Source organism: Pholcus phalangioides, unplaced genomic scaffold (genome assembly GCF_987345545.1).
Source record: "Pholcus phalangioides strain wild (caught in Gottingen) unplaced genomic scaffold, Ppha-v1.0 ptg000009l_1, whole genome shotgun sequence".
Taxonomy (NCBI): domain Eukaryota; kingdom Metazoa; phylum Arthropoda; class Arachnida; order Araneae; family Pholcidae; genus Pholcus; species Pholcus phalangioides.
In genome coordinates this window covers 30150404-30171514 of record NW_028301602.1, presented here as the reverse complement: position 1 = coordinate 30171514, position 21111 = coordinate 30150404, and the positions used below count along the sequence as shown (strand labels likewise).

Genomic DNA, 21111 nt, shown 5'->3' with positions numbered 1-21111 from the left:
GATTACCCCCTCCCACTGAAAAAGTTTTACAATCGACAAAGGTGGAATGGGGACCATTCACCCCCCCCCCCCGTTCACTATACACCTCTGTGATTAGCCCCCTCCCCCATTTAAAGGATCTGTATCCGAGCATCAACAGTTCCTTGCATTCTCAAATCAAAACTAAATGATTTGTCAGTGAGTCCTTCTTGATTGCTCATTGACGTCGATTGTTTATACTTTATTTATCTGTTGTATGATTTCAGATCGACACGATCGTTTTTATTTATACAATTCAGTTTTTGTTTCCTACGTTTGAGGCAACAAAATAAATAAAACTTTTTAATAAAATTTACAATAAAACTTTCCGGATGCATCCATCGTTCGGGAACGCTTTGATATCTGTGGAAAGCGGGGTGTATCCGGTCTTCAAAGATCAAAACCAGTCCTCCTGTTTATGAAATTAATCATCATAATCGATATTTTCTTCCTTTAGTTAATCCGTTTCTTGGAGATAGTGGAATCCGAGATGCTGTGAATGCAAATCAACGTGAGTGCTCGGGCTCAAGCACTCCAGAATTAATTCAGAAATCAAAATTTCCTCCAGAAAATTATAGACCCACAGGTCTGAAGAAATACTTCCGGCACCCTTGTGTTTAGAGGAAATATTCACGCACTCGAGAGATCAGTGCGATCAGCGACATGGCGCTGATTATGTAACTGGTTTTACGCGGAGGTTAAAGACGTTCTGACTTCAAAGTGAGATTCTATCAAAAGCACTCACTGATCTCGCATTGTCCCTTCCACCAACCTTTATATTCAATATCCCTCTCTCACAAAGCTGCTCATCCCACTAATAAAATATAGAGTGCCTCCTGTTGTACTTCTAAGGTAAGTTCCGATGAATGTTCATGCTTCATTACCGATGTTTTTTGAGAGTAAATTAATGTGATTAAATTAACATTATTTTTCCCCCAAATTAATTTATTCGCCTTATTTATTCGTATTAACAAGTTCTAAAAAATATAATACAGTAAATTTAATGTAATAATTTTTGATCTCTCGGGTCGATCAGAATTTCATTAGTGTTTTTATCGATTAATTCTTATCACGTATGATCGGTGTTAATCAATTTAGTGTTTACAATGCATTATTGGATAATCTAAAAAAATATTCTGATCTTTGCAATACTATTTACGGTCAGCGATCAATCGATGGATGTAGTTCTCTGGGTGCTGATATATTGTGTGCGATTTGAAGCGTGGCCCCCACAATGGTACGGCAGAGAGGGCTCCGGCCTTGGGAGCCCCGTTACAAACTAAATAATTTAGTAAGTTTTATTTTTTACACTATAAAGGGGGGGCCTGTCTAAGATGTGAGAGCCATGCTTTGAAGATCCAGAGTCGAAATTTTGCGCTCACGGCAAACTTTGGAATGCGATTACGATGTTGAAAATTGCTCGGCAAATTGAGACTGCTGCTGTACCATAAAATGCAATGACACATTAGAACTACACAGCCTTAATAATTCCAACATAATTTTATTATAAATTACACACATATCGTTTCATTTAGATTTGGGAATCACTTGTACATATGAACATTTTTTTACGCTTATCAAATTCATAAGTTATCGGATATTTTGTAGAAAAATGCACAAACTAAACATCTTAACCATTTAAGCAGCACAGCAATCTCTCAACTCTCCAAATTTTCAGCAGGTGCAAACTTAGAGGTATAGGTGAAAAGTACTCCATTGAGAATAAAAGTTCACAAAATATCTGGGCTTGGCAATGTTATAAGGCATTTAAGGAGGCGAGATATCTCGTCAATGCCGCTTAAAGGGTTAACGCATGGCCCACTTTCGTGAAAATTATATATTGTACACCTAGAAGAATACTGTCAACTCAATTTTTTTTCCTTCTAAAAAATTAATTTTTTTTTAATTGCAAAGTGAATATAAGTTCTTAGAATGCTTAAGTTTTAATGTTTTATTTTAATTTAACCACATTTTAATTATTTTGTCTACATTATGCTCCGGTAATCTTAACTAAAATTTACGATTTTTTGAGTTGTGACAGTATTCTTCTAGATGGGCTATGTTTTAAAACATTCGACAGTTAGCGTGTGAATTGGCAGGCAGGCATTTCTATCCAGGTACGGGCCTTAGAAAAATCATTTTGCCCATCATATTCTTGACTGTCCTGCTCGTAGGCAATCTTTTACTCTGGATTACTCGTGTTGCGGTTAACGTAAAAGAACTGTTACTTCAAGGGACAAATATAAATCGAAAACACTGACATAATTATACACATACTCGATCTAATGTTTAAGGACATTTCTGCACTATTGAGCTCGTATGCGTATAACATCAAAAGACGCAATGGAGTCGATCACCCCCATCAAAAAATTGCCACCGGATTTGCGATGACTATGTAAACCGGATTATTATTTCAATCAATATTTTCGAAAAGTAAAATTTAAGAAAAATCAAATATTTAATTTGAATGCTTGATGGTACAGATGAGAATTTTATACGATCGACCATCGTTATAGCGACCGACAGGATAAGTCTCATATGACTATCATTTACATGAATATAATGCCTATCCTATGTTTTTCCTCTCGATGCAACATCGGTTTTCGTTGGAATAATGGGGGGGGGGCGGCTATTATAACGAGTGTCGATGCGTCTACTTGTACTAAACCAGCAAAATACAGATTTTACCATTTGTTAGATGAATAAAAAAACGCATTGCTTGTGACAACTTATTGGAGTTTCTTTGCTCCATAGTAAGTATTCCAATCAATCTCGGAGTTCGCATTCAAAGATGTGCAAGATCCATAAATATACGTGCCCTGTCAGCCCCATTTTTGTGTGGGAGCCATAGTCCCCATCTCTCTTGTAACTAATACTTTTTTAATTCGAACTTGTCAAATGACAAATTTTAGAGGAAATAGTGAAACCTTCCCCCCCCCCCCCATTCGACAAAATAAATCCAGACTCCTATTTGCAGCTCTTAAATACTGTATATTGTTAGTGTATATACAGGGTGATCATAAAATAACTTCACCAATATGAGCTCCTAGCGGATGTAAAAATCGACGGATACGAATGAAATTCGAGATATGGGTGTTTCAGAGTGTGCGCTCGAGAATGAGGAACAAAACCCTAGCTCTCGCGGTTACGGCCACAGAAACAATGTTTCGATAAATTCAAATAGTAACTCCCACTTTTATGCATTTCTGTAATCTGCGCACCCGTGAAGGGTGCATAGCACGCTAGACGCAGACAAAGAAACATGCGGAAACAAAGCCATAGACGCCGGAATCGGGAGGCCCGAGTCCCATATGAGACTGGCAATTTTCAGCCCCCTCCCAATGTTTTCATGTCAGTGCCTATGATAAATACAGTTTACATTACTGCCACAGGAAGTCACCCACCGAAGGAGGGGTTAGCGCACCAACCCATTGGTGGCCGTTTATGCTACGTGTATTTGTCCAACGCCGTTCACGGTTTTTCCACTGCGCCGATCACCTAATGATACATAAAACTAGGTTTATTATTTGACATCTTTTAAACATTTTTGCTGTGGCCGTAACCGCAAGTGCTAGGATTGTTTTCCCTTTATTCTCGAACGCATGATTTGAAATACCTAAACCTCGAATTTCATTCGCGTCAGCTGATTTTGGCTGCCGCTATATCGGCAAAGTTATTTTACGACCACCTTGTATAAGGAACATTATCTTGCCGCGTAGGTTAAAAAGAAAAAAAATCACTAGTAATATATATGATGTGGAAAGCTTGGAGTTGAATCAAAGAATGTATGTAAAATTTGAAACAAAGATGGAATAATACTAACGTGTTTCCAGTTACACTGAGCTCATGTGTTTCGTCGTTCGTTAATGGTTGGCAATCCACCGCCCTCGCTTCCCCGAAGCTAATTTTAAACCGTGGAATGTTTAGATATACAGTGAATCCTACTTATAACGGTTTTAAAAAACCGTCGTGAAAAATTTTGTAAAAAGGAAAAACGCTTTAAACGGGAAATCTGTATAAACATTGGTATGAATTGGTGACGGAGAGTGGCGGATTAGTCAGTCAAGGCGCAAAAGAAAATATTGGGCCCCTCAAGTTAGAAAAACGTGTAAAATTTGAAGTGTGAAGTTTTGTTCGGTGCCAGTGCCGTCTTAAGGCATGGGCCCGCCCGGGATCTCAAGCGAAGAAAGGCCTCACAATGGTTGAAATTTTCGAGAAGTTGTTTGGTAGGGCCTCAGAAATATCGGCCCGGGGGCCCATGATACTCTTAAGACGGCCCTGTTTGGTGCCCCGTTAAATCTGCCTCCGGTTGGTGCCTCAAATAAGTCGTACTAAACGGGAAACGCTCCAAGTTGGAACGTTGCTAGCGGGATCCACTGTAATTTTGGTTCTTATAAATTTTAAAGATATTTTTTGACCAACTAACATTTCTTGAATATAGAGCATAGGCGGAGATAACATGGAAATCTGGGGGGAAGGGGGGCACGATTATGATGTCGATTCATATATACATTAGATCAGTCGACTCCACCTTTTGACGCTGGGGGGGGGGGGACGACGACGACAATACCCCCCGCATCTCCACCCATGATAGAGAGGTGGAAACTTTATTCAGTCCGAAATCGTGTAATATCGTTCGTAAAATAAAGTGCATATATTTCATAACTTGGTGAATTAAATTACGGTTGATGACAAAATTTAATAGGTGGACATAATTCTAGTGATAGCGTTGTCAAATGTTTTTTTGAGCATTTTATTTTATCATGATCGTTTCGAGAATATTTACTTTTTACACTTTACGCAACTCTGGTCTGTCACTACAGAAGCAGTTCGAAATGAGCTCGCCCTGGGGTTGGTCGGAACGCGATAGCCTATTAAACCACAGTAGCGTTGAGACGCTACGTACCAATGCAACACGTGCCGCTGTGCGGTCATCATGCTGGACTCTCGTTCTGAGGTTCGAACCTCGTTGACAGCACAGTGGCGGTGGGATGAAGTTGTTTTTTTCTGCGGTTTTCCAGCTTTGAGGGGCGAATGCGAGGCGGTCTCCCATTTTAAAAAAAGTCGCTCCGCAGAGAGTAGGCAGACCTACAACACTATACTAGCATAACATGAAAATTCAAACATTTCCATCTTTACTTCAAAAAATGGAAGACTGGTGGCAACATGAAACAAGCGCAACTCTTCAACATGAATACGTTAAGGCCGCACATTCACTGAGAACACTCATTCCGGCATGTGCCGATTCGTTAGAAATTCCGAAGAGGAATGTGTACGAGGTGCATGTACGGTTAAGTAGTAGCGTTGAAAATATAATTTCTGCCCGATAAATGGAGAAAATCTCTTCTACCGTCATTATGAAACTTTTCGTATTCTATCGGTTCAGATAAGTAAATCGCGCGATCCCTTCATGCGTCACTGTGCGAGTCGGCTAAAGTTTGTTTTTTGTGGTTTCCCAACTTCAAGATTCAAATGCGAACGGGTCCCCTCTTCGAAAAAAAACTCTCCACATCGAGAAACTCGATAACAAATTTCAATTGTACTGATTGAAATATTCATTACAGCAAGATATTTAGCAGCACTTGAACACATGCATGCACGATACTTGGATCAATGCAGATAAATTCAACGGTATTTAACAGCTCTCTTCAGAGGTGTAGTGAATTGTCTCTGGCGATAGACAAGCAAGAACTGTCTACAGTTTGAACGGAAAGGGCATCGCTCACTTTTTGAGAAATAATTAGTGAAACCTGTACGAAACGGAACGTCAACAGACTGAAACAACATTCCGTTTTAGTCAGATTTTCGTTTTTATACAGGTGCAAATACCAAGGCCCTAATCATGGAACAGACTATATTTTGATTCGTTTAAGACAGGTTTCCGTCTCATACAGTGTCCATTTTAGACAGATTTCACTTTACAGTAAAACTTCGATTAACCGTCACTCGTTTAACCGTCAGTTTCTTATTCGTCAGTTACAAAAAAACGGAAAAAACAGCCCAGGTTTTGAAGTCCAAAAAGATCGGATCACTGCTATGGTCTGCGCAAATGCCACCGGCAATCATAGATAACTAGTGCCGTCTTAACGCATGAGCCCACCCGGGGTCTCAAGAGAAGAGGGCCTCTCAAAAATGGGAACTAATTAAAATTTTCGAGAATTTTCCAGGTAGGGCCTCATATTAAAAAAAAAAAAAAATCGATTGGCCCGGGGTCCCATGACGCTCTTAAGACGACCCTGTAGATAACCCCTGCTTGCAATCCGTAAATCCAAAAAAACCAGATGCTTTCAAAAATTTAAATATGAACGCATTGCCTGTGAACTATTATGCCCAAAAAAGTGCTACCTAACAATTTTTTCAGACTGGTTCCACAGCGTTTTCGTACTTCAAGTTAGAACGCACATGGTCGAAAAGCAGTTGCCGCAGGAAGCAGTGCTGTTAATGGGCAATGCCCCCGACACAACACTCTTGTGAACTCAAGTGATGATTCGGGACAAAATAACATGCTTTTCTCCCAGTGAATACAAACCCTCTTATCCAGCCTACGGAACAGGGCATAACTGAAAATATGAAGCGGCATTAGAGAACCTTTTCTCAAAGGCTTGCTTTCATCTGATGCCAAAGAATTTTGGAAAAGATACATTATAAAGAACGCTACTTTTAATGTCGCCACTGCCTGGGCTGGCCTTATATTGAAGTTTATATTGCTCATTTTTTAAAATTAAATATGTATTATTCACTTTTAAAGGATTATATTTTAATTTTCGTCCCAAGCCCGAAGTGAAATCGAGTTACTGCACATGTGTATAAAGAGTTGTTATCCGTCACAGCCCTGGTCCGGACGGTGACGGTTAATCGAAGTTTCACTGTACTTTGATCGTTTCCCCAGCATTTTTGATGTCTGTGTAGGTAAATGCACCGTGGGCCCCCCCTCAAGGAAAGTTCAAAGCACCACACAGAATAACCACCATAACGAAGATAAATTTCCACACCACTTCCCCCATGAAATCCGAAATGTAATTAGTTTATTACTTCAATTTTTTTCATTACAAGAGGGTTAAAATGAGGATAAATCTAATTTCACCATTCTGACTGAGAAAAAGATTTACTAGAATTTTTGTCCTAGTTTCTCCAATGTTAAACATGTGATTCTCACAATGTAAAAGTGGAATACTATTGAAGGTGAGACTTCGTTCATTTTTGTCTTCTAACAATTCAAAAAGAAATTTCCAGATTGCATTTCTGGACTTGAGTCAGAATTTTCGGAAATAAAACTTGTACCACTCAGACATGAACTCTCTCATATCCAAATCTTAAGTTTCACAGCACTTGATGTGGCAATGGAAATTATCCACGGACCACCCCCCCCCCCCTACAAGATACTCGGGACCCCAGGGCCCGTTGCCTACAGCTTGAAAAACGCGTGCTTCACTGTAGACTACAGCAGGGCTGGACAAATCGCAAAAAAAAATTCGCGAGAACAATTTTTTTTTTAGTCGCCAAAAATTTTACCCGAAGAAAAAGGTCTAAAATAATGTTTCTCGACTTTTTCAGAGCATAGTGATCCTCTTTCATGTTAGCAGATATGCTGCTGTAAATGCCAAACATTTTGTGCTGTTCTCAGCCTGCAATTTAGCAACTACACAAAGAAAAGTTTAGGTGCCAATATAAATTTTTTAATCATTTGTCCAGCCCTGCTCTACAGTAAAATCATGGATAGGTAGATGTCATGGATGGTAGGGTGTGTGTCCTGCTTTAGTATTAATAAAATATGGTCAGTTTTTGATACCTTTACCACAGCTTACGCACCAAGCTATAAGTAAAGGACTCGTAGCTCAGTGCTTCAAGAAAAGAAATTCATTCTTAGATGAAATAAAAATAAAAGTAAATACAGAAATAATGTTTAACATTATGAAATGAGATGAAATATTTGAGATGAAATATTTGGCAACGTTTTAATGGACAACTTATTTTAGGATCGGCGGTAAAAAAACCGATGCAATCTGGAATGCCGTGTAAAATTTAAATCTTTGTAAACAAACACCATAAAACACCGGTCATGTTAAACGTTAAAAATATTCGCGAAATAGTGCGGAAAGGACGCAAAGATTCAAATTGTTTATTAATAGACAATGGATGATGCATATGTATATTAAATTTTTATATTTTTTCCTCAGATGAACTGTTTTGTGCTGCTATTGCCTTTGCTATACATTTCTGTGAAAGCTGAAGTGAGTAGGAAATACTCTTCGAATTTCATTTAATGTTTCTATCCAAATTTCATAATTTTACATGAACGCGTGTTACATGTAGCCTTATAAGTATAGTAACGTTTTTCCTCACAGCTATTTTATTACTCTTGCACAGGGTCACAGCTGGGGGGGAGGGGGAGGGTGAGTCTGGTCTGGTTTACCAAACCAGAGGAGCGGAAATTTCGCTCTTTAACCTCTATTTTTCAATGTTAAGAGGAGAGCACCAAAAAACTTGTGCTTGCCTCTTCTGACCAAGCATCTAGTTGCGACAGTGTCCTGTATGAGAAGACTAACAGAGATCCCAGTCTCCTAGAGACCCTTAAAACTTGGTCCGGACCACCAAATACTCCAGTCTAGGGTCCCAACTTGTTTTCAAACTTCTAGTCATGAATGCAATCCAGTCTTCCATTTGAGTGCTCACTTCGGTAGTACATATACTGGGAACAGTTAGCATGGTCCCTGCAAAAGGATGACAGGCAAAATCATGAAGCGTTCCGTATTTTTTTTACTCGAGTGTGGTCAACCCTTTGGTGCTTGCATGTTCCATAGTCCAGATCTTGGGCTATATAATTCTTTATTCGAACGTCTTTCCGTAAAGAGCAGGCAGAACTCTAACCATTATACAGTGAAACCTCGTTACAATAATACTGTATATAACAAATCCCTCTACAGTAAAAAAAAATTTTAATTTTGTTTGTAATTGCATATAGTCTAATCGTTAAACTCCTGTTGATACAATGGTATCGTGTATTACAATAAGCCTCTCTCTATAAAAAATAGTTTTTAAGATATTTTGAAATCGCTACAATAAGTTTCGCTTGGAACTGCCTTTGATATACTTTTAAATTCCTCACCATTGTTTGTTATTCTGAGGGTGTTGAATAATTTTTTTTCGCTTCCATGAAAGTGTAGAAGCTGCCCTCGTCATTGTATACAAAATTGTTGTGCGGTAAATCATTACAGTGTGAAAGTTTTATTATCAATTGTCACTTTGTTGCAAATAGTCAAACCTCGTTAATGCGTCACCTGGTTAACACGTCACGCCGCTTTCCGGGTCACTTTTTTGAAAGTCCTTATTGTCCTTGGGCAGGAATTGGCACAGCTATGGCTTACTCCGTTTAACGAGTCACTCCGCTTACTAAGTCATATTTTTGTTTTTCCAAGAGTGGCTCATTAAAGAGGTTTGACTAAATATAAATGTTTTTATGGTAGTACCAACAGTGCTAATTCAGAAGAGATACCAACAACCATATGAAAATGATGACAACTGACAATGCTGCCTGTTTTAATATAACGATAATTTCTTTACAACTATATTTTTCTTGGTCTGCAGAGTATCGTTGTATCAAGGTTTGACTATACTTACATAACGTGAAAATTCAGGCATCTGCCATTTTCACTTCAAAGTACAGTAGTCTCATTTATCCATCCTTCACTTATCCGACATTCCGTATTATCTGACATCCCGCCGTAAAAAAACACAAAAATACAAATCGCAACTTGCAGTTCTGTAACAAGAACTGCAAGTTGTGAGCAGTCTTTTGTTGTTCTAGACTCTACCGCAGCTAATTAGTTGCCTTGGCTGTACAGTGGTGTGCCCTTCTACACCATGACTGATGATCAGTATGAATAACTGATGAAGAAATTGACGCTATTGTCACTTGTGATGACAACAAAATTAAAGAGCAAGATCAAGCACCAATTATTGAGCCTCTCTAAATTTAACATGACTTAGGCTCTAGAAACTGATTAGATATTTTGAGCAAGAAGTAGTTACAGGAATCGACGTAATGCTTCAAAGATGGTAAGACTTGGCAGCAAAGAAATTACTCTTCAGGAAAACAGGCTACGATCAAAAATTTCTTTAAATCATCAGGACTGAACTGACTGACATCATAAAGGACTGAACTTTTTTACGTATGCTGTATTTAACTTCAGAATATTCTGTAACTGTTAATTTTCTGTAATCAATTTTTTTCTGTTTTGTTGTAAAACATGATTATTAGGTTCTATATTATTCTTATTGATGTTTAATAGCTTATTTTTTAACACCTCCCTATTATCAGACATTTTCGCTTATCCGACATTCTGCCTTTTCATTTATGTCTCATTATGTTGATTATATTACTTTACTGTATAGAAGACAAATACCAGCAAGAGCATGAAACTAGCATTACTGAAAATATAAATACATGGGTTAGGGTATGTATACTCTCAGAACAGGCATTCTAACATATCTCCAACGTCTGTAAAAAAGGCTTTACTGTATTTATCTGGCTCGTTACGTATTCTGGTGTTTTCTCATTACACATAATACAATGTTTCCTCTAAGGGTGGTATTCGCAGATATGGTTCAAACTATAGTCATAATTTTTTGATAGAAGATAGACACATTGGTTAAATTAAAGTTTTTAACCAATCTGTGTATCTGCTATCCAATAATTCTGACTATAGTTGAAACTATGTCTGTGAATACCACCCTAAGCCGCAGAAGATGAAGTGGTTCTTCACATGCAAAATCACAAAATTTATCGTCAGTGAAATGATAATTGCCTTATGGCACATAGAAAATTCAGGTGAATGCACATAAAATAAAAGTGATCACGTGGCCTATTTCATTTTTAGTTTTTATTGTGGGGAGTCTCACATATCAAGGGTTAGCTCACAAACCTCTCGGTGAGTATAAAAAAAGACTGCCGTTCATAATTAGCAATAAATTATAGGTCCCTGTCTAATTAGCCTTTGTGTAAAAGAAAAATAACTGGTATGACAGAAATTATCAAATGGTTTTTATTGTAGGCTTTGTAAAAAAAATTAAAATGTGTTTGCTCGTCTATCAAATTTCAGGGTATACCACATTCAGTTCAGGAGCAGATTCAAGTACAAACGCAGGATGCTATGATCAAGGTTCTAGCCAGGAACTCTGGACAGTCTGGTTATGCTGATTATTATGTCAGACCTTCATCATTTCAGATTTCTGAAAACTTCATGCATGCTTTCAGACCTAACACTGGTGTTGGTAACAGAGAAGGTAAAAATATTCAAATTTTGTATTTTTATTTATATAATAAATGAAATTAAATGTCAGTGCGTCAATTTATATCACGTTGACATTAAAAAAATGTCAATGTAGCTTTGTGTGTGCATATGTAGGGGTCTCAAAACTCCATATAAACTTCAAAGGAAGGTAGAGAAAATCGATACGAGAACACATTTGTCTCGCATTTCTACTTGTTACGCATTTCCAGATCGCTTAAGGAATCGTGGCACATTTACATATTAAAATGACGGCAACATATTTACAGAACCCTTGAATGACCCATGGCACATTTACAGATGACTTAAGTGGCCCACGACATGTTTTCAAACAGCTGAATTGGTCCACACTCTCCTAAAAGTTAAGCACCCTTGTCCTAAACCTTTTAGTCTTAAGATTCTTCCAGTCTTCCAATTAAGAATTTTTCGAATTTTGTCACGCATCGTCCTTAAGTCAAAAACACTTATTCTGAAAAAAACTTATTTCAGTCCATGGGTCTTATACAAGTCATATCTAGTGAAAATCGTTCATTTTATGGCCAAAACAGTTATGAATTTTAAACATTTTTTATAGTGCTTTATAAAACTTCCAGAAAGTATCATTTTAACCTTTTGATTAGGCTCAATGGACTAGATATAAAAATGTTAATTGTATAACTAATATTTGGCTATACTTTTCCCATTCCACCTGTTATTATCACTTAACCGTATACATTTCCCAGCAGAAAATTGGTAAATACTGGAATTTGTGTTCCAAGTGCATATGTGACTCAAACATGTTTATACTGTCAGAATCGCATGTTTTGTGCTCTACATCATACCAATAGTATACCATGATTTTGTTTTTGTAAATTTGTTAAGCTAACCAGAGGGATTGAGATTTTGTTCATTCATTTTGCCTTATCTTATATAATTGAGTTTGCTTGTCTTATCATTGAAATTAAAACTTACAAACATAGCCTTATTTAACTCTTGATTTGTGGAAATTGTTTTTAGACTTAATCTTGGATAGAATAAGACAAGTCGAGCTCTTCGAGGATAGCAGTTTCTCAAGATGGCAGTACACGCGATTCAATAATTCAGACTATGTTCTTGGAATCGGACCTACTTACGCTGTTTTGTGGCAGAAGAATTTAAATCCCTTTCAGCCATTTGACTTTGCTATCAGTGATGGCATTTTCAAATATACTCAAGGTAAAATATTTTTAGACTCAAGTTTTTTTATCTATTTTTAATACAATAGAAATATTATTCAAATTTGGATTGTTACCTCTTGTAACTACATCTTTTTAAGACACATTTACAAACTTTTAGCATTAAATTAAATGATTGAAAAGTTTCTTCATAAAATTCAATATAACCATTGTTTTTATGCATTCAACATTGTTTCCAGGTGTTGTGTCTGATGCAGTGATGTTTACTCACACTGTCAATAAAGATGCTTTTTATGTGGCCATTTTGACAGAAAATGAGAGGAGTAGCTTCATCAGCATTTATGAAATCATTGATGGTAGAGGCATGATGGTTAGTAACTGGCCATATTGTACATGAACTATTGTTATACACCCAGTGGCTAAAAAAATTAGGAACGCCCTGCCACTCAACATTAATATTGAATGGGACCTCTGGCTTTGACAACAGATGCTATTCTAGGCATGGACTCTACAAGTTGCTGAAACCGTTGAGGAATATTGGCCCATGCTAATGAAATGAGTTTTTAATTCTTTCAGATTAGGTGATGTTTTGGAGCTTTCAACAGATCTTTCAATCTTGTCCCACAAATTCTCGATTGGGTTGAGATTGGACGACTGGGGAGGGGTTTGTTGAAGCAGTTGAAACTCTGAAGTGTTCCTCAAACCGATCTGCACTTTCCCAACGGGGCTGAAATTATCTGTCCTGCTGGAAATAGCCGCCATGATCATCAGGAAACATGACTATAAGAGAGTGCACATGGTCAGTAACCATGTGGAGGTAGGTGCTGGCACTGATGGATGTTTCCAACGGAAATAAAGGACCAAAAGTATACCAAGAAAATTCTCCCCAGACTGTGATTTTGCTTCCACCCGCTTGAGCAGTTGTCATGTAGCATTTTTTTCAAACAGAGCACAACTCAGGACTATCGCCATGGGCAATTTACTACCTAGTGAGTTGTGCCGGAAGTGTGTGTACCTAACAGCCTGAGTGCGTATCTAGTGTTGTGTATGATTTTTCAGTGCTGCCATCTATGTTTCAGAAGTAAAGTAAGTGTAGTGACTGAATATTTGTACTGCTTGTAGGCCTGTTGCTCTGTGGCGAGACTTTTTAACGGGAAGATCGGCTCATATTTGCACCTCGAAGTTGGGAACCACAGGAAACCAACTTCAGCCGACCACCACTGTGGTGACGGGGGGGGGGGTTCGAACCCGGATTGCCACTATGCGAGTACATCACTATCACCACTCGACCACCACAGCGGCTGTCATGTAGCATGCTGGATCCATGGCTACGTGTGCCATACATAGATCCTGCCACCAATTTCATAAAGAAATTTTTACTTGTCAGACCAAACAACCTTCTATTTATCAAGTGTCCAAAATTTTAGCATTCTGTCCCACGAAAGCTGTTTTCTTTTGGTTTTGTAGCGAAATCAAGTGACTCTTCTTGGTTGCTGGCTGTTAAAATCATTCTTGTAGAGTATATAGATATGCTTTGCGATGATCCTGAGTTGTGTATTGCACTGCAATTTGTTTTATTGTAGCTCTTCTGTTGCTGCACACAATGAGTGTTTGTGTAGCCTGGCACCCCACTCTTTCGTTCACAAGCGATTTACGCCCACTATTCCACTTCCCACTTAATTTTTTGGCTTAGCTGTAATTCTTTGACAACTCAAGATACTGTTGTAATAGAAAAGCCAAGAAGGTTAGAGACTTTGGAGATACTGAAACCGACTCTTTTAACGTAACGTGATCTTCACGTATTCCCAAGGGATCAGCATGATCCGTCCAGGGAATTTGTTAGTGTTAGTAAACATCCATACCCGAACCGGGATTCGAACCCAGACCTGCACAGTGAAAAGCTAGTTCCCTAACCACTCGACTGCCAGGCGGCATTTTGGCACCCACAATCGTGCCACTTTCAAAGTCATTCAAATCTCTTGTTTTCTCCATGAACAGGCAAATTGCAACGTTAACTGGTTCTTCTGACCAGGAAAACTTTTTTTATCAGCAAATCGGGTTTATTACATTGGCGCATGTGCTGTATGGACGAGTCAAAGTTTGAGTGAGGGGTGTCCCTAATTTTTTGGCTGCTGAGTGTAAAAAGAAGTATTGAAATATTTTTTATGAAATATATGTACAGAAAATATTAACTCTCTCTCAAAAAACTTGAAGATACATTTTGTGCATGCGTGTGTGTGAATTTTCAGCTCAAATGATAGTTATAATTGCATATTTTTAAATTTAAAGATTTGTAAAAATTGGGGTTTTGACAAATTGAAAATCTGTCAAATTTCTAGGGAACCAAACATTTTTAGAAGAATACGGAAAAAAACTTTGACTTTTTGTTTCTTCTGTGTAGGTAATTTTTTTCCAATTTCTATCTTCAACCTCCAACTTAATAATCACCCAAAATTTTAAGTGTCAGTGTCATTTCCCCCCCCCCCCCAATTAAATAAAATGAGACTGAAAAATATCTTCATTTTATAAAGTTAAAAATTTAATTTATAATTTTTTGCAGATAAACTATAGTCTTAAATTTTTAAATTACCATCAATGACAGTTTTTTTTTTTTTTTTTAGGCTATACATGTTTGATTAAAGTCAAGCTGGAAGTGAATTTACACCAAAGATTATCAATTATTTTTCAGAAAACTTTAGATTTTCTCATTATCAAATGCTCTGGAAAAATATTTTGTCTAACCTATGACAAGTTATATTTTTTTTACTCATTATCAATAACTCGATTTGCTGTCTTAGGTTGGAGTTACATGTTACTGTCTTAGGTATAAAGGTTTGATAAAAGATCCTGTACAAAACTTGAAAAAAACCAATATAGCACTCGTAGGGTTGAAACTACAATATTTATTTTCAAGAAGGGACTAGAAATTTACATCTGGGTGAAAAAAAAATCCTGTCTACAACAAAATATACACTGCATGGGGCGACATCACAACAACTTCCTCGTTTGAACTACTCTCGAACACGACTGCCACGAGAGCAAATCTCGGGTGCACCACCTATATTCACAAATACAGCCGGTTCTTACCGTCGCAGACTCCCCCTCTGGTTTCATGAAACCGTCTCGGTATGAAACTAGGAATAGTCTGCAAACATAAACAATACAGAGCGTAAAAAAAAATTCACATATATATAAAAAAAAAGTGTATATAAGTTCATTCTTCATGAGAATAGGATGACTTGTTGGTAGATCAATCTGCGACTTTTCCGCAGGACGGCCTCGTCTATGCATAGGCATCACCAGTGTCTGTGCAGCTGATGTATGATTCAGTTCACCAGTTCTTGAAGAATGACCTGAGCTCGAAATAGTAGTCATGCCAAGTACTGTCTTTCGATTTCTTTTGAGTAACAAACAGTTGACGGAATTGTTCAGCAGATAATTGGAAATGTTTCAAAAGGACCCCTTTTACATGTTGATAATCAGATGCTTTATCTTCAGGTCCCTGTGCAATGAGCGATGTTACACTACTCGGCAAGACTGTGAGGTAGGATACTCAAAATTCTTCAGAGACCTTTGTCAATTTGAGTTGCCTTTCAGCGAGAGATAGAAACAAGGATATGCCATACTTTTGAACATCGAAACTCTGGAGCAGTTTATGAAGTTCAAATCTAAATTCTGGTGACGGTGAGACAGCTGGCACTGTTATAAGCCACTTTGGTTTGAAATTTGATTTTTTTTCAAGTTCGAATTACATTTGCAAATTTTGGATTTTGATTTCCTTTTCTGCTTGAAGCGTGGCTTGTTCCCTTTGATCTTGGCGCTTAGAGGCTGCAATTCTCTCATCGATGACAGTTAGCAGGAATTCTTTCATAAAGTCCTCATAATCGTCATGGTTGACTATTGTAGATTTTATCTGAACGACTGTCATGTCGGTTGACACTGCTACTCCCAATGCTTCAGCTAGAACGATGAAATCTTGCTTCTTTCCTTTTGTTAAATAAGCCATATCACATTATATATAAACCCCTGTTTCAATAACAATAAAAAAAAATCTACACTTTTGAGATGAAAACCGAACATTAAACATTTTCACACTAAACGAACACTTTCGCGAATTTTGAAAAAACTGGGTACAATGAATTTGTTTCAGGTTGAAAATGTACATCGGACGAACATTTGTGACGAAAGTTTCACTTACGAATTGGTAGGTACGTTCAGGCTGAACGCTGACGTTTTCCCTCGAGTTGAAAAAATGTCATATTTCACGTTGGGCGTCAAATTGTAGCCCCGTAGGGTTGAAACTACTATATTTTCAAGAAGGGACTAGAAATTTACATCTGAGTGATAAAAAATCCTGTCTACAACAAAACATGCATTGCATGGGGCGACATCACAACAACTTCCTCGTTCGAACTACTCTCGAACATGAGAGCAAATCTCGAGCGAGCCACCTATATTCTTGAATACGGCCGGTCTTGACCGTCACACCAATAACTTGAAAATATTTTAAGTTTTATAAAAACTTTTTTCTAAAAATTTTATAGCATAATCCTGGCCTCACAAGATTTTTCAAACCAATTTACTAGAACTGTCATGAACTGATAAATTTTGTCATTTATTTTACTGTATGTGATATGAAGTCTTTAATGAATTGGTAATGTAAAAATTCAAAATTTGCTTACTGGGTAATTAAAATTCCAGTAGTAGACTATCTAGTAATTAGTTTTTCTTCCAAAACTGTTTTTAATGTTTCTAGTGACCTGGAAAGTCAAAATTTAAGATGGGCGAAAGTCGGGGGGAAATTTGTAAATATTTGGTAAATAGCCAGAGAAACATTGTGGAGGGAAAAAATAAACTCTATACATTTGGAATGTCAAGATTTTGAATTTCTTCAGGAATTTCGGTTGGAAATGATCAAGCAGATTTTGCTGGAACACTTTTTGTAAGAGTTTTTAAAATGTTTACATTATTCTATAGGTCACAATTTAATTTTTCATAATTTGATATTTTATCTTGTCTGTTATTAGCTGGGAAATAATTTTGAAGTCTTGGGATCAAGACTAGAATTGTTCGTGTTCATGGATAAATGTCATAAAATTAGACATGACTCATTCTTTGCGAAAGAGGTTTAGAAAAGGAATTTTGAAAAATTCCAGCACCTGGGAATATCCGCAACCTCAAAGTTTTGAGGCTAATCAGGAGACCTGTAATATATAATTCTTTTTTTCAGATCACTGTGATAGACCTTGGTAGAAACCCAGCCGTAGGCTCTAACAAAGGAAGGAAACTTGCATATGTGCAATCTAGACATGGAGGGGCACTTGCTGTTTTGTTTCCCAGTGAATCCGATGTGAAAATCAAATATCGGATGAAAGGTAGCTTTTTTTTTTTCTCCATTCTCGAGTATTTGAACATCTCAAATATTTTTATAGTTAAAATATTAGCAGATAAATATTAAGTACATGGGAAAAATCAAATCATTAGAACATTTTGCTTGAAATTGATTTTTCTTCTGTTTTTGTGTGTGTGTTTGTGTGTTTTTTTTTAAAGTAATTATGCGTTGTACAGATTGGTTTGAAATTGTTTTTGTAACTACAGTAGTCTCGAAAATCAAAAGTTTGAGTTTCCAGATAATCAGAAGCATTGATAATTTTCAAATATTCTTCATGAGGCCCTCTAGTTTTCTTCCAAAAACCCAACTTTTTAATTTTTTTTTCAGGAGTACTTATATAGTACGTATTATACAGTAATTTCAATTTGAAAGGGACTAGGCAGCCTTATAATAGGTAACTGGTGTAATAAAATGACTCTTGAATGGACATAGACCATTTTGAACTTTTGGGGGTCTCTGAAAGAGGAGTTTGACCACTTTGCCATTGTCCACCATTATGAAGATTGTCCCCCAATTACTTATGTGAAATCATTGCTCTGCATCTTTCACGTTTACCGTCAATCCCTTCAACTCTTCTCAATCACTCTTATCTCCACGTCCTTTTCACATTCATCTTTTTTTAAACTTGCCATATGACATAAGACCTCTACTTTGTATACTATTTGTAATATCTGAGATGATGTAAAAATCACTTTAAAAAAATACAAGTAAAAGAGTTTGTGTTTCTATGCTAATTAAGTTTGAACGATGGTTACATTTAAAAAAACTCTTTTGAAAAAAGACTCTCTCTTCAAGTAATGAAAATTCTCATCTGTATCTTATTTAAGAATAAAAATACAGTAAGTATGCTGGTACCAAGCTATCGCATTTGCTTGGTTTTTTAAAACCAACATTTAAAACATTTGTTTTTCTGAATATAGTGAAACTTCGGTTAACAAGCTTAATCCATTCTGCCAACATGCTCGTTATATGAATTGCTGGTTATTAAAATCAAACGTCTTCATAGGAAATAATTTAAACTTGGATAATTCGTTCCACTATTATTCATTCACATGAAAACGACTAATAAAAGCGTCATTCATCCAATAATACAACACAATATAATAAATAATACAACACAATATAATAAATAATACAACACAATATAATAAATAATACAACACAATATAATAAATAATACAACACAATATAATAAATAATACAACACAATATAATAAATAATACAACACAATATAATAAATAATACAACACAATATAATAAATAATACAACACAATATAATAAATAATACAACACAATATAATAAATAATACAACACAATATAATAAATAATACAACACAATATAATAAATAATACAACACAATATAATAAATAATACAACACAATATAATAAATAATACAACACAATATAATAAATAATACAACACAATATAATAAATAATACAACACAATATAATAAATAATACAACACAATATAATAAATAATACAATAAAATAAATAGGCCATAAATAAACATACAATGTGATAATGTTTACAAATTAACTTACTCTAAATGACCAGAGAGAGGAAGGCTATTGTTTAGGGTGACTTAGGAACTCGCTTCTTCTGTATTTTTGTGGGACTTTAAAAAAGAACCTTACCTATGACACTTACTTTTGCCTTTTTTTTTTCTTTTGGTTATTTTGGAAATGAGAAATCGCAGTACCGTTGGACAGATTTATTGCTCGCACTTCTACAGCTTTATTTAGGGTGGTTCTCTTTTACAAAGTTTTGCAGATTTCCACGTTTAGCACATCTCTTAATCTCATTTGAAGTGAGGGACTCCTCATTTCTCTTAGTCTTCCTCAGACGAGGTCCCGTGCATAAGCATTTGCTGTGGAGCGCAGTGGAGATTCATCAGTTTGCCTTTGGAACATGGTCATATGACCATGTTCTTCCACTAGTTCTTGAATGAGGGGTGAACCTCCACTCCCAGTCTTCCCCAAGTACACAATCTCTCTTTATTCATGCGTTAGTCCCCCTCAAAGTCACGTTCAATAATTCAATCAGCCCGGTTTTCTCCAAGCACAATTGAAAAATGCTTCAAGTGCATACACGTGGTTACAATGCTACATCTAGTTTCATATCGTAAACAGTGACATTCGTGCTGGAGTGTTCATTTTTTCGAGATAGGCACGCTGACCGGAGACACTAAAGGGAGAATATTACCTAAAAGTTCACGGCACGTGTGTGGACTAAAGCGAAAAACTATCAGCTCAGTTGCGACGTGAAAATGAGTAAAGTTCAAAATTTTTGCTTGTAATGCGAATCATTGCTCTTTAAGTGAAGTTCCACTGTAATTTGAGTTTTTTGATAGTCTGAGGTGGTCTGTCCCATCCACCCTGGATTAACGAGCTCTACTGTAAAATGTAGTTGATCTTGTTTGGAATCGAAATGTATAAATATCATGAATCTTTACATATTTTTGTTTTATTTATATTCAGGTAGCAACATCTTGAATCATTATATAGAAGTTCATTATCCTTTTGCTGTCAGGATGATGGCTTTCAAAATGGGTGAACATGGTTACTTAGCAGTAGCAAATAAGACTACTTGCGAGATTTATAAAATGGGAGATTTCGTACAGAATCACGTATTGTTTGAAAGGCAAGAATTTTGGAAGATTTCTATAAGTACAATAATTGATTCTTGGAATTCACACTGGCAGACAAGAATTTTATTGCAATTTTTGTTTTTAAAAATCTGATATGATAGTTAAAAATGTGAATTTCTTTGTGTCGATTATAGGTTGTATTTTGATGGGGAAGTTGCTGGACTTGAAAGCTTCCGGCTGGGTTTCCACAGGTATCTTGCAGTTTTGCTCACTGATAGACAGTTTCTTTACGTCTGGAAACCAGGTGGATTTTTTGGTGTTCAGCAATTTCGCAGCAGTGGTGTACGACAGATGTTCAGTGCTATTCTTCCGAACTGCAGAGATGACATCATACTGATATTTTTCAAAGACTACCAAACTCATGAGTTTTATGTATGGAGTGGTAGACACGAACAATTTGTGCCTGCTGCAGTTGGTATGATATTTTTTGGATTTTATATGGTATAATATGACAAAAATTATAAAAAAAAAAAACCCATTATTTAAAACGTTAAGTCTAATATAAGAAATATGTTGCTTAATACATTGCTTGTAGTTTTGAATATAGGCTTGCAGATGTTCAATGATTATGAATTGCAGATGTTCAATGATTATGAATTGCAGAT

General features: G+C 36.5%; 1 protein-coding gene and 1 pseudogene across 1 annotated transcript in view; both read left to right on the top strand.

The window, feature by feature from the left end:
• The first annotated feature begins 742 nt into the window (after positions 1-742).
• Positions 743-21111, top strand: part of LOC149082676 (uncharacterized) — a 46116-nt gene continuing 25747 nt past the window's right edge. The window contains exons 1-8 of the mRNA XM_089235949.1: positions 743-870; positions 8196-8249; positions 11118-11301; positions 12303-12500; positions 12700-12830; positions 17691-17835; positions 20337-20499; positions 20641-20921. Coding sequence (XP_089092075.1) covers positions 8196-8249; positions 11118-11301; positions 12303-12500; positions 12700-12830; positions 17691-17835; positions 20337-20499; positions 20641-20921 — 1156 coding nt within the window. The 5' untranslated portion in view covers positions 743-870. The remainder of the gene's footprint in view (positions 871-8195; positions 8250-11117; positions 11302-12302; positions 12501-12699; positions 12831-17690; positions 17836-20336; positions 20500-20640; positions 20922-21111) is intronic.
• Positions 8684-8774, top strand: LOC149082677 (U6 spliceosomal RNA; annotated as a pseudogene).